Consider the following 13,077-nt stretch of genomic DNA (forward strand, 5'->3'; position numbering starts at 1 on the left):
CACTTTGCTGCGCCAACCTCACAATAGGACCTGTTTGGATCATGAGATTACGTGAATTATATCCAGGGAATATATTATCATACATGATCTTGGTTTAGAAAAGAGGGTTGATTTGTTGATTTATGGATCAACATGTGTATTGCAAGATGAAGGTCAGAGGTAGAGCAAGTTCTACACGACAGAGCTCTGCAGAGTGCATGGGGAAGGGGGAGGGGATTGTGTGAAAATCCTGTTCCGGCTCCAGTAGAAGTCTCAGGAAATCCTTGTGTGTGTGTTCAGTAGAACTCCAGGTTGCAGCCCTTATATACCATGTCGTGGTGTAGTGGCTAGGGCGTGTGCGTGGGAACACCCGCTGCGTAGGTTTGAATCCTCATCACAGCTCCTACGGATATTTTCTTTGACGCAGTCACGTTAGTGTGATTACTCTCTGTGTGCGAGTAGTCTTAATAATTTATTAAGACTGCTCATAGCCCAGTCGATGGAGCTCCTGCCTCACGCTCATGGGGCCGGCGGTTTGAGTCTCCAAGTGCCCAGATGAATGAAAATATATATATATATATATATATATATATATATATATATATATATATATATATATATATATATATATATATATATATATATATATATAATGTGTGTGTGTGTGTGTGTGTGTGTGTGTGTGTGTGTGTGTGTGTGTGTGTGTGTGTGTGTGTGTGTGTGTGTGTGTGTGTGTGTGTGTGTGTGTGTGTTTGGGTTGACATAAATAGGTGTTGCCTCGTATAGTCCAATAGGAGTTCTACAAACTTGTAAAGTTTCATAAATTCTTATTGCGAGTCCCACCTCTCTCATCCAGGAGGCTCGCTACCTAGTTACCTACCTTAAGGTGCTTCCGGGGCTTAGCGTCCCCGCGGCCCGGTCGTCGACCCAGGCCGACCTAGACTCCTAATGTCTCACTAACTTTCTCCTTCGAGAAGAGCTCCACTGTGTGTTGGTCTCTTATATCCCTAAGACAAATATATAGCCAAGAGAATCCTATAGAAGAAAAAATACCTATAAACCTCTTGTGTTACGGTAAAACAAAGTTAATTTAAAAACATATATTTACCTTTGCTAAACTATATAAATGTGAAAATACTTGAAGCAAGAAATGGTATAAATTCAAGTGACATGAGGCAGAGTACTTGTCTTCATCTCACCTCAACTGACGGGGACATGTTTAGTCTCGTGAGAGTAGAAAAAAATACAATCTTAATCAGTTGCATATAATTTTGCGTATAATCTCAAAATGCTTCATAAAGATTCACCAAGTATCCAGACACCCTCCTCCCCCCCTGCCCCCACCCCCCCCCCCCCAAAAAAAGAAAAAACCCGTGCACGATATATTTGACGTAACTTATACAACTGGCGTTATACAACTGACGTTATACAACTGACGTTATACAACTGACGTTATACAACTGGCGTTATACAACTGACGTTATACAACTGACGTTATACAACTGGCGTTATACAACTGACGTTATACAACTGACGTAATTACTAAAATTCATAAAATAATTCAATTTATATAATCACCACAAAGTTACATGGCTAATTATCTAATGGTAAATAGACCCAATTAGCTCAGCTATATGAAAATTGGTACCTAGGAACATGTTACACTTCAGATACTCCAATTACGCCCCAGACACCCCTGGAGCACGCCCCAGACACCCCTGGAGCATGCCCCAGACACCCCTGGAGCATGCCCCAGACACCCCTGGAGCATGCCCTAGACACCCCTGGAGCACGCCCCCAGACACCACCCCTGGAGCACGCCCCCAGACACCACCCCTGGAGCACGCCCTAGACACCCCTGGAGCACGCCCCAGACACCCCTGGAGCACGCCCCAGACACCCCTGGAGCACGCCCCAGACACCAGCCGTGGAGCACGCCCCAGACGCCAGTGGAACACGCCCCAGACACCCCTGGAGCACGCCCCAGACACCCCTGGAGCACGCCCCAGACACCCCTGGAGCACGCCCCAGACACCCCTGGAACACGCCCCGTGCAGACACCCCTGGAGCAGTTCAGTGAGGCACAGGGGCGGCGACATGCACCACTGTTCACCGTCACAGCCAGCGAGCACACTACCATATGCTTTTCCACTGTTGTTGGGCGCTATTCCTTTCAGCCGAAACTAATTAGCGTGACAATCCGCGAATGCTACAGTTTGTAGCCGGTCGGAAAATAGTTTACAATAAATTAATGAATTTCTGTCAGTCAGAATAGTATATAACATTTCCGCGTGTACAATTCAGCACATTAACGATCCTGTTGTTTATGATCGTCGTTATCCCACTAGGGATAACGACGATCATAAAGAGGATAACCGGTGGAAGAGGATAACCTCTTCCACCGTCCTAAAAAAATATGGAGCCGCCTGCTATAGGCTTCCCAAATGGCGTCAGCCTTTCCAGGATGTTCGATTGTAAGCGGCTTTGTCTTCTCAGTGATCTCAGATCTCCGTACCGAAGCATTATCGTCCATCAGATCACATTATCAATCGTTTTATAAATAATTCTTCCATATCATGAGGACTACAGCCCAGCGTTTCCTTCCAACATTTTTACCTAAATTATTATCCTACTTAGCAGCATGAACAAAATAATTATTGGCTAGAGGTAATCAAGATGAATTATCATATATACATGGGTATGAATATATGTAAAACTCAGGAGTCAAGAGTTTTCTGATACGTATCTATATAATAATTCACCTCACCTCACCTCATTCCTGTCTATATATCCACCTCTGACTTGTAATATCCATCCTTCGGAAGATGTATTGATTAATACGAAAGTACTTAAGGAATTTCCTGTTTCATTCCTTCTTTCGTCCTTCCTTCGTGGCCAGACATTGTCATATATACATACGAACATGATTCAGTAATGTGTTACGGGCTATTCATGCCCGTGCCACCTCTTGGGAGGCTTAATCTTCACCAATCAGGAATGTGGATGCCTACATAAGGTGTTACTGGACAAATTGGGTCATAAGTTAAACAGGTTAAATATCCCGAAGAGAATCCGCAAGTAAATAGCAGCTCGGTTTTATAGACTACGTCTAGGTTACAGATGCAACTGGGAGATTGGTGAACCCAGAGATTGGGAATGCATCTTCTGCCAAACAATCACAGAAAAGCCACTACTTCACTATCTCCTGGAATGTGAAGCAACCAACCACCTTAGAAGAGCTTTAAGAGTCCCTGAAACTTGCAGTAACCACCCTGAAGCCATCAACACTGCCACTCATCTGGTAATGAAAAGTGTCCAGCAGCTGGACACCCTCATAAATACTGTTAAGCAGTATCCTCACTCCCCCCCCCCCGCCCCCGATAGCAGCGACATAGTAAGGACTGAAGATTTAAATACGAGAACAGCACGCAGCGTATCCTCTCACGACCAGACATCACATTCACTCCAAAACAAAAAATCTTCAACTTACGGGCTATTCATGCCCGTGCCACCTCTTGCGGTGGCTTAATCTTCATCAGTCAATCAAAGGGGTGAACACATCCACCAGGGCCGTGACGAGGATTCGAACCTACGTCCGAGAGCATCCCAGACGCTGCATTAATCGAGTGAGCTACGACATGGTATGAGAATTGCAACCAGAAATTTTACTGAATTTACTTGCATCCTGCAGCCTCTCCGAGACACAAACCAGGATTTTACACAGTTCTCACATGCACTCGAGCTATGTCAATAGGCCGTTCTACCTCTTCGCCCTTACTTCATTACATACAGAAATCACAATAGCGTGATGTATCAAATACATTGATACATCACGGTATTGTGATTTCAATAGCATCAATAACGATCGATACATCGATGTATCAATAGAGTGATACATCGCCGCTACTATAATCACAGCTACCGTCCCCGCTACCATAGCCACAGCTACCATAGCCACAGCTAATGTCCCCGCTACCATAGCCACAGCTACCGTCCCCCCTACCATAGCCACAGCTAACATAGCCACAGCTACCGTCCCCGCTACCATAGCCACAGCTACCGTCCCCGCTACCATAGCCACAGCTACCGTCCCCCCTACCATAGCCACAGCTACCATAGCCACAGCTACCGTCCCCGCTACCATAGCCACAGCTACCGTCCCCACTACAATAGCCACAGCTACCGTCCCCTCTACCATAGCCACAGATACCGTCACCACTACCATAGCCACAGCTACCGTCCCCGCTACCATAGCCACAGCTACCGTCCCCGCTACCATAGCCACAGCTACCGTCCCCTCTACCATAGCCACAGCTACCATAGCCACAGCTAAAATAGCCACAGCTACCGTCCCCTCTACCATAGCCACAGATACCGTCACCACTACCATAGCCACAGCTACCATAGCCACAGCTACCGTCCCCGCTACCATAGCCAAAGCTACCGTCCCCGCTACCATAGCCACAGCTACCGTCCCCACTACCATAGCCACAGCTACCGTCCCCGCTACCATAGCCACAGCTACCGTCCCCACTACCATAGCCACAGCTACCGTCCCCGCTACCATAGCCACAGCTACCGTCCCCGCTACCATAGCCACAGCTACCGTCCCCGCTACCATAGCCACAGCTACCGTCCCCGCTACCATAGCCACAGCTACCGTCCCCGCTACCATAGCCACAGCTACCGTCCCCGCTACCATAGCCACAGCTACCGTCCCCGCTACCATAGCCACAGCTACCGTCCCCGCTACCATAGCCACAGCTACCGTCCCCGCTACCATAGCCACAGCTACCGTCCCAGCTACCATAGCCACAGATACCGTCACCACTACCATAGCCACAGCTACCGTCCCAGCTACCATAGCCACAGCTACCGTCCCCCCTACCATAGCCACAGCTACCGTCCCCGCACCATAGCCACAGCTACCGTCCCAGCAACCATAGCCACAGCTACCATAGCCACAGCTACCGTCCCAGCTACCATAGCCACAGCTACCGTCCCCTCTACCATAGCCACAGCTACCATAGCCACAGCTACCGTCCCCGCTACCATAGCCTCAGCTACCGTCCCCGCTACCATAGCCACAGCTACCATAGCCACAGCTACCGTCCCCGCTGCCATAGCCACAGCTACCATAGCCACAGCTACCATAGCCACAGCTACCATAGCCACAGCTACCGTCCCCGCTACCATAGCCATAGCTACCATAGCCACAACTACCGTCCCCGCTGCCATAGCCACAGCTACCATAGCCACAGCTACCGTCCCCGCTACCATAGCCACAGCTACCATAGCCACAACTACCGTCCCCGCTGCCATAGCCACAGCTACCATAGCCACAGCTACCGTCCCCGCTACCATAGCCACAGCTACCATAGCCACAACTACCGTCCCCGCTACCATAGCCACAGCTACCATAGCCACAGCTTCCGTCCCCACTACCATAGCCACAGCTACCATCACCACTACCATAGCCACAGCTACCGTCCCCGCTACCATAGCCACAGCTACCATAGCCACAACTACCGTCCCCGCTACCATAGCCACAGCTACCATAGCCACAGCTACCGTCCCCACTACCATAGCCACAGCTACCATCACCACTACCATAGCCACAGCTACCGTCCCCGCTACCATAGCCACAGCAACCGTCCCCGCTACCATAGCCACAGCTACCGTCCCCGCTACCATAGCCACAGCTACCGTCCCCGCTACCATAGCCACAGCTACCGTCCCCGCTACCATAGCCACAGCTACCGTCCCCGCTACCATAGCCACAGCTACCTTCCCCGCTACCATAGTCACAGCTACCGTCCCCGGTACCATAGCCACAGCTACCGTCCCCACTACCATAGCCACAGCTACCGTCCCCGCTACCATAGCCACAGCTACCGTCCCCGGTACCATAGCCACAGCTACCGTTGTGCACTCAACGGTGCACAATACACTCAACGGTGCACAACACACTCAAAGGTTCACAACACACTCAAAGGTGCACAACACACTCAACAGTGCACAACACACTCAACGGTGCACAACACACTCAACGATGCACAACACACTCAACGGTGCACAACACACTCAACAGTGCACAACACACTCAACGGTGCACAACACACTCAACGGTGCACAACACACTCAACGGTGCACAACACACTCAACGGTGCACAACACACTCAACGGTGCACAACACACTCAACGGTGCACAACACACTCAACGGTGCACAACACACTCAACGGTGCACAACACACTCAACGGTGCACAACAGTCAGAAGTATTACTAGCGCAAAAGATTTTCTTATAAAGGTCTTCTTTCGTTTGGAATTTGCAGTGGTACTCAGACGTCCGCAAACTTTGACGGCGTTTGCTACACAAAATGTAATACGGAACTTTCCTCCCGCTCGATGTCAATATACGGAACTTTCCTCCCGCTCGATGTCAATATACGGAACTTTCCTCCCGCTCGATGTCAATATACGGAACTTTCCTCCCGCTCGATGTCAATATATCAAAATGAAAATTGCCTTCCTCTCGTGCCTCCCGCAAGAAAATATATATAATGCAATGTGCAAGTGATATGCAATATTCTGCAACACAATATAATGGACTGAAAAATTGAATGTTGAGAAAATGTAGAATTTGAAGCAACTTGTTTGAGTTTAGGTAAGAGAACCAGAAAATATATAGATTAAGGACAACATATGCAGGCGATGAGTCACAATTACGTGGCTGAAGTATGTTGACCAGACCACACACTAGAAGTTGAAAGGGACGACGACGTTTCGGTCCGTCCTGGACCATTCTCAAGTCAAGTTTCGGTCCGTCCTGGAGAATGGTCCAGGACGGACCGAAACGTCGTCGTCCCTTCAACTTCTAGTGTGTGGTCTGGTCAACAAGGACAACATATTGTAGTACAAAAGAGTTAGGAATGGAAAGGGAGTTTCTTCCCTAGAATCTTCGGACTCCTCCGATGCCGAGCAGGAACCGAGGATCCAGCGAGCATTTCGCCTTTGGATAGCCACGCTGAGGCGCTGGAAATGGAAGGTCACCACTCTCAGAGACCGTTGGTGTTTCAATGACCTGGCAACCCGTTCTTTGAGAAGTCTTCTTACTCGGACCAAGGGCCTTGAATATTATAAGAACAATTTGAACCGCTGATCTAATTCCTATACATGTTTGCTTTCTCTCTTTGTGTGACAGTGGTTCCTGCTGGGCCGACAGAGAGGGTAATATATGTGGATGCCAAGGTCGATACACAAGTATCCATGCCAACTCTCCATGGCCTCAGTGTGACTCCATCCAGTAGACCAGCACCTGCAGTAGGATTGTAGTACATTAGATTACAAGGCTCTTTGCTGGTCACTGGGCCGAGGCAAGGCTCCTCTTGATGATTTCACTGACTTCGTCGTGTCTTACATGCCAACCTCCTGACTTCCTGCAGTGCCAGCCATGCCACGTATGGCTGCATCTGCCACGCCGCAAATACACTATGTGCAGTGTGGCTTGGGGCAGTAAGGCGGAGGGCAATTTGAATACGGCGCTGCTGCAGGTCCAAACATTTGCCCGTTGCAGACATTGGGACGGCTAATAGGAAATCCCCCTGCATGGGGAGCATACACAGCTGTGAGGCAGGCACTGGGGTCTGTTATTGCCTCCAGCAAAGCTGTGGCTTCTTTGTCTACAATTGGGTTGTCCCATCTAGATTGTTGGCTTTCTGCAGTATTAACTTGAGGGCAAGGTAAGCGCTCAAGCACTACCATCAACACAATAACTGTTTTGCAAGAGATATTCTAGAACGGACCCCAAGCCTCTGGCTGGCCCACTAAGTATTACTCATTTCAGTCTTAGGCGGTGGATGAGTGTTTACAACTCATGCGCTGCCTTCAGTGATGTTGAGTCTAATGTGTTTAACAACTTCTACAATCTTAAATCTTAGTGGTATTGCCAGAACAACCGTGCAAATTAACTACTGGAAAATAGTAGAGGGGGCTGGTCCCAAATCTGCACACAGAAAAAACACCACATGAGACCAGAAGACATGGCAGGATGTGCAGAATACCCCCGTTGAAGAGCAGAGGTGTTAAAGGTACTCTGAGAGAGAACTCTACCAACATCAGAGGCCCGATTCAAGTTCAAGTATGTTTATTGAGATAAGCAATAAATACATCTCAAAGGGATAGAGTAGCTAAGGCTATTTCTATCAACATCAGAGGCCCGAGACTGTTCAACACGCTTCTACTACACATAAGGGGCATAACTGGCCGACCCCTCACAGTGTTCAAGAGAGAACTGGTTAATCACCTCTAAAGGATACCTGATCAATCAGGCTCTGACGCATTCGTCAGGCTTACCTGATCAACCAGGTTGTGACTCATTCGTCAGGCTGCGAGTAGCTGAGTCCAACAGCCTGGTTGACCAGTCCAGCCACAAGGAGGCCTGGTCGAGGACCGGGCCGCGGAGAAAGCTAAGCCCCGAAACCATCTCAAGGTAACCTCATGGTAAGGTGGACACCTTCAAGAGAAAACTAGATAGTTCTTCAAGAAGTGCTGGACCAACCGGGCTGTGGTGGATATGTTGGTCTGCGGGCCGCTCCAAACAACAGCCTTGTAGACCAACCTCTCATAAGTCAAGCCTGGCCCCGGGCCGGGCTTGGGGAGTAGAAGACCTACCAGTACCCCATCAAACAAGTATCAAGCAGGTAATCGTATTACGCAATGTAACTCTGATCTCTATTAGATAATGTTCCAGTAGTCTTCAATTTATATAAAAACACGCTGTCTTCAACACACACACACACACACACACACACACACACACACACACACACACACACACACACACACACACACACACACACACACACACACACACACACACACACACACACACACACACACACACACACACACACACACACACACACACACACACACACACACACACACACACACACACACACACACACACACACACACACACACACACACACACACACACACACACACACACACACACACACACACACACACACACACACAAACACACACACACACACACACACACACACACACACACACACACACACACACACACACACACACACACACACACACACACACACACACACACACACACACACACACACACACACACACACACACACACACACACACACACACACACACACACACACACACACACACACACACACACACACACACACACACACACACACACACACACACACACACACACACACACACACACACACACACACACACACACACACACACACACACACACACACACACACACACACACACACACACACACACACACACACACACACACACACACACACACACACACACACACACACACACACACACACACACACACACACACACACACACACACACACACACACACACACACACACACACACACACACACACACACACACACACACACACACACACACACACACACACACCGATATACAAGAAAGGGGATAGACAGGAGGCACTGAATTACAGACCAGTGTCCCTAACCTGCATACCATGCAAGTTGATGGAGAAGATTGTGCGAAGAAAGCTAGTGGAACATCTGGAGCGAAAGAACTTTGTAACACAGCATCAACATGGATTCAGGGATGGCAGGTCCTGCCTCACAGGGTTACTTGAATTCTACGACCAGGCAACAAAAATAAGGCAAGAAAGAGAAGGGTGGGCAGACTGCATATTTTTGGATTGTCAGAAAGCCTTTGACACAGTGCCACACAAGAGGCTAGTGAAAAAACTGGAGATGCAGGCTGGAGTGAAAGGGAAGGTACTCCGTTGGATACAGGAATACCTAAGAAACAGGAGACAACGAGTCAGTGTGAGGGGTGAGGTCTCAGATTGGCGAGACGTTACGAGTGGAGTACCGCAGGGGTCAGTCCTTGGACCTATACTGTTTCTGATATATGTAAATGATCTTCCAGAGGGTATAGAATCGTTTCTCTCAATGTTTGCCGATGATGCAAAAATTATGAGGAGGATTGAAACTGAGGACGATAGTAGGAGGCTACAAGATGACCTAGACAGACTGAGTGAATGGTCCAACAAATGGCTGTTGAAGTTCAACCCGAGTAAATGCAAAGTAATGAAACTAGGTGGTGGAAATAGGAGGCCAAACACAGGATACAGAATAGGAGATGAAGTACTTAATGAAACGAACAGAGAGAAAGATCTAGGAGTTGATATCACACCAAACCTGTCTCCTGAAGCCCACATAAAAAGAATAACGTCTGCGGCATATGCGAGGCTGGCTAACATCAGAACAGCGTTCAGGAACCTGTGTAAGGAATCATTCAGAATCTTGTACACCACATATGTAAGACCAATCCTGGAGTATGCGGCCCCAGCATGGAGCCCGTACCTTGTCAAGCACAAGACGAAGCTGGAAAAAGTCCAAAGGTATTTCCACTAGACTAGTCCCAGAACTAAGAGGCATGAGTTACGAGGAAAGGTTGCGGGAAATGCACCTTACGACACTGGAAGACAGAAGAGTAAGGGGAGACATGATCACAACCTACAAAATCCTCAGAGGAATCGACCGGGTAAACAAGGATAAACTATTCAACACTGGTGGGACGCGAACAAGGGGACACAGGTGGAAACTGAGTACCCACATGAGCCACAGAGACGTTAGAAGGAACTTTTTCAGTGTCAGAGTAGTTAACGGATGGAATGCATTAGGCAGTGATGTGGTGGAGGCTGACTCCATACACAGTTTTAAATGTAGATATGATAGAGCCCAGTAGGCTCAGGAATCTGTACACCAGTTGATTGACAGTTGAGAGGCGGGACCAAAGAGCCAAAGCTCAACCCCCGCAAGCACAAATAGGTGAGTACAAATAGGTGAGTACACACACACAAAGTTTTCCAACCTTATTTCGTTCTCTCAACTTCATAGCTCAATTGTGGTATTGAAGTGTGTGTCTTGCCTTGCCCTGATCCCTAACTCTCCCCATCGCTTCACGTCAAATCCCAAGCCCAGACTGGGAGAGTTGGAGTCGGATATGCCTCTAACAGGTCAACAATAATTAACGCGTCCATAAAAATATGGATTCTGGCTATCTTTCTGTTTTATTGGACTCCCTTCGGAGATTTTGAGAGCGAATGGTGGGATTTGAATAACATATTGATCTGAGGCTACCAGCTGGTCGACACAGCTACCAGCAAGTCGACACAGCTACCAGCAGGTCGACACAGCTACCAGCAGGTCGACACAGCTACCAGCAAGTCGACACAACTGCCAGCAGGTCGACACAACTACCAGCAGGTCGACACAACTACCAGCAGGTCGACACAACTACCAGCAGGTCGACACAGCTACCAGCAAGTCGACACAGCTACCAGCAGGTCGACACAGCTCCCAGCAGGTCGACACAGCTACCAGCAAGTCGACACAACTACCAGCAGGTCGACACAGCTACCAGCAGGTCGACACAGCTACCAGCAGGTCGACACAGCTACCAGCTGGTCGACACAGCTACCAGCAGGTCGACACAGCTACCAGCAGGTCGACACAGCTCCCAGCAGGTCGACACAACTACCAGCAGGTCGACACAACTACCAGCAGGTCGACACAGCTACCAGCAGGTCGACACAGCTACCAGCTGGTCGACACAGCTACCAGCAGGTCGACACAGCTACCAGCAGGTCGACACAGCTCCCAGCAGGTCGACACAACTACCAGCAGGTCGACACAGCTCCCAGCAGGTCGACACAGCTACCAGCAAGTCGACACAACTACCAGCAGGTCGACACAGCTACCAGCAGGTCGACACAACTCCCAGCAGGTCGACACAGCTACCAGCAGGTCGACACAGCTCCCAGCAGGTCGACACAGCTACCAGCAGGTCAACACAGATCCCAGCAGGTCGACACAGCTACCAGCAGGTCGACACAGCTACCAGCAGGTCGACACAGCTACCAGCAAGTCGACACAGCTACCAGCAGGTCAACACAGCTCCCAGCAGGTCGACACAGCTACCAGCAGGTCGACACAGCTACCAGCAGGTCGACACAGCTACCAGCAAGTCGACACAACTACCAGCAGGTCGACACAACTACCAGCAGGTCGACACAACTACCAGCAAGTCGACACAACTACCAGCAGGTCGACACAACTACCAGCAGGTCGACACAGCTACCAGCAAGTCGACACAACTACCAGCAGGTCGACACAGCTACCAGCAAGTCGACACAACTACCAGCAGGTCGACACAGCTACCAGCAGGTCGACACAGCTACCAGCAGGTCGACACAGCTACCAGCAGGTCGACACAGCTACCAGCAGGTCGACACAGCTACCAGCAGGTCAACACAGCTCCCAGCAGGTCGACACAGCTACCAGCAGGTCGACACAGCTACCAGCAGGTCGACACAGCTACCAGCAGGTCGACACAACTACCAGCAGGTCGACACAACTACCAGCAGGTCGACACAGCTACGAGTATAACTAGGCACTATTGGGACAACTCGGCACTATTGGGGCAACAATACACTAGTGGGACAACTAGGCACTAGTGGGACAACTAGGCACTAGTGGGACAACTAGGCACTAGTGGGACAACTAGGCACTAGTGGGACAACTAGGCACTATAGGGACAACTAGTCACTAGCGAAATAACTAGCCACTACTGGGACATCTAAGCACCAGTGGAATAATTAGCCAGTATAGTGGGACAACTAAGCACTAGCGGAAAACTAGGCACTATGGTGGGACAACTAGGCTCTAGTGAGACAACTAACCACTAGCGGAATAACTAGGCACTATGGTGGGACAACTAGGCTCTAGTGAGACAACTAACCACTAGCGGAATAACAAGGCACTAGTGGGAAAATTTGGCCGCTGTTGGTAAAACGAAAATCGAAGCGCCTCTACTTAGCCAGCGCCCCACGACCAGCAAGTGGTGCAAAATGGAAATCCATTACTCAAGCACGACAAATGTCGGATGGTTGAGGAGGAGAGTCTGGACGCTCCTCTTTCCTGACGTTCAACATTCACAGAACGAGAAGCGCCTCTAATTTTCAGCATTTTCTTTC

General features: G+C 49.4%; 1 protein-coding gene across 1 annotated transcript in view; it reads left to right on the forward strand.

The window, feature by feature from the left end:
* Positions 1–12,490, forward strand: part of LOC138363462 (mucin-1-like) — a 31,391-nt gene extending 18,901 nt beyond the window's left edge. Inside the window, exons 2-3 of the mRNA XM_069322691.1 lie at positions 7,184–7,302; positions 11,186–12,490. Of these exons, the coding sequence (XP_069178792.1) occupies positions 7,184–7,302; positions 11,186–12,490 (1,424 nt within the window). The remainder of the gene's footprint in view (positions 1–7,183; positions 7,303–11,185) is intronic.
* The last annotated feature ends 587 nt before the right edge of the window (positions 12,491–13,077 follow it).

The sequence above is a fragment of the Procambarus clarkii genome, chromosome 1 (genome assembly GCF_040958095.1).
Source record: "Procambarus clarkii isolate CNS0578487 chromosome 1, FALCON_Pclarkii_2.0, whole genome shotgun sequence".
NCBI classification, from domain to species: Eukaryota; Metazoa; Arthropoda; class Malacostraca; order Decapoda; family Cambaridae; genus Procambarus; species Procambarus clarkii.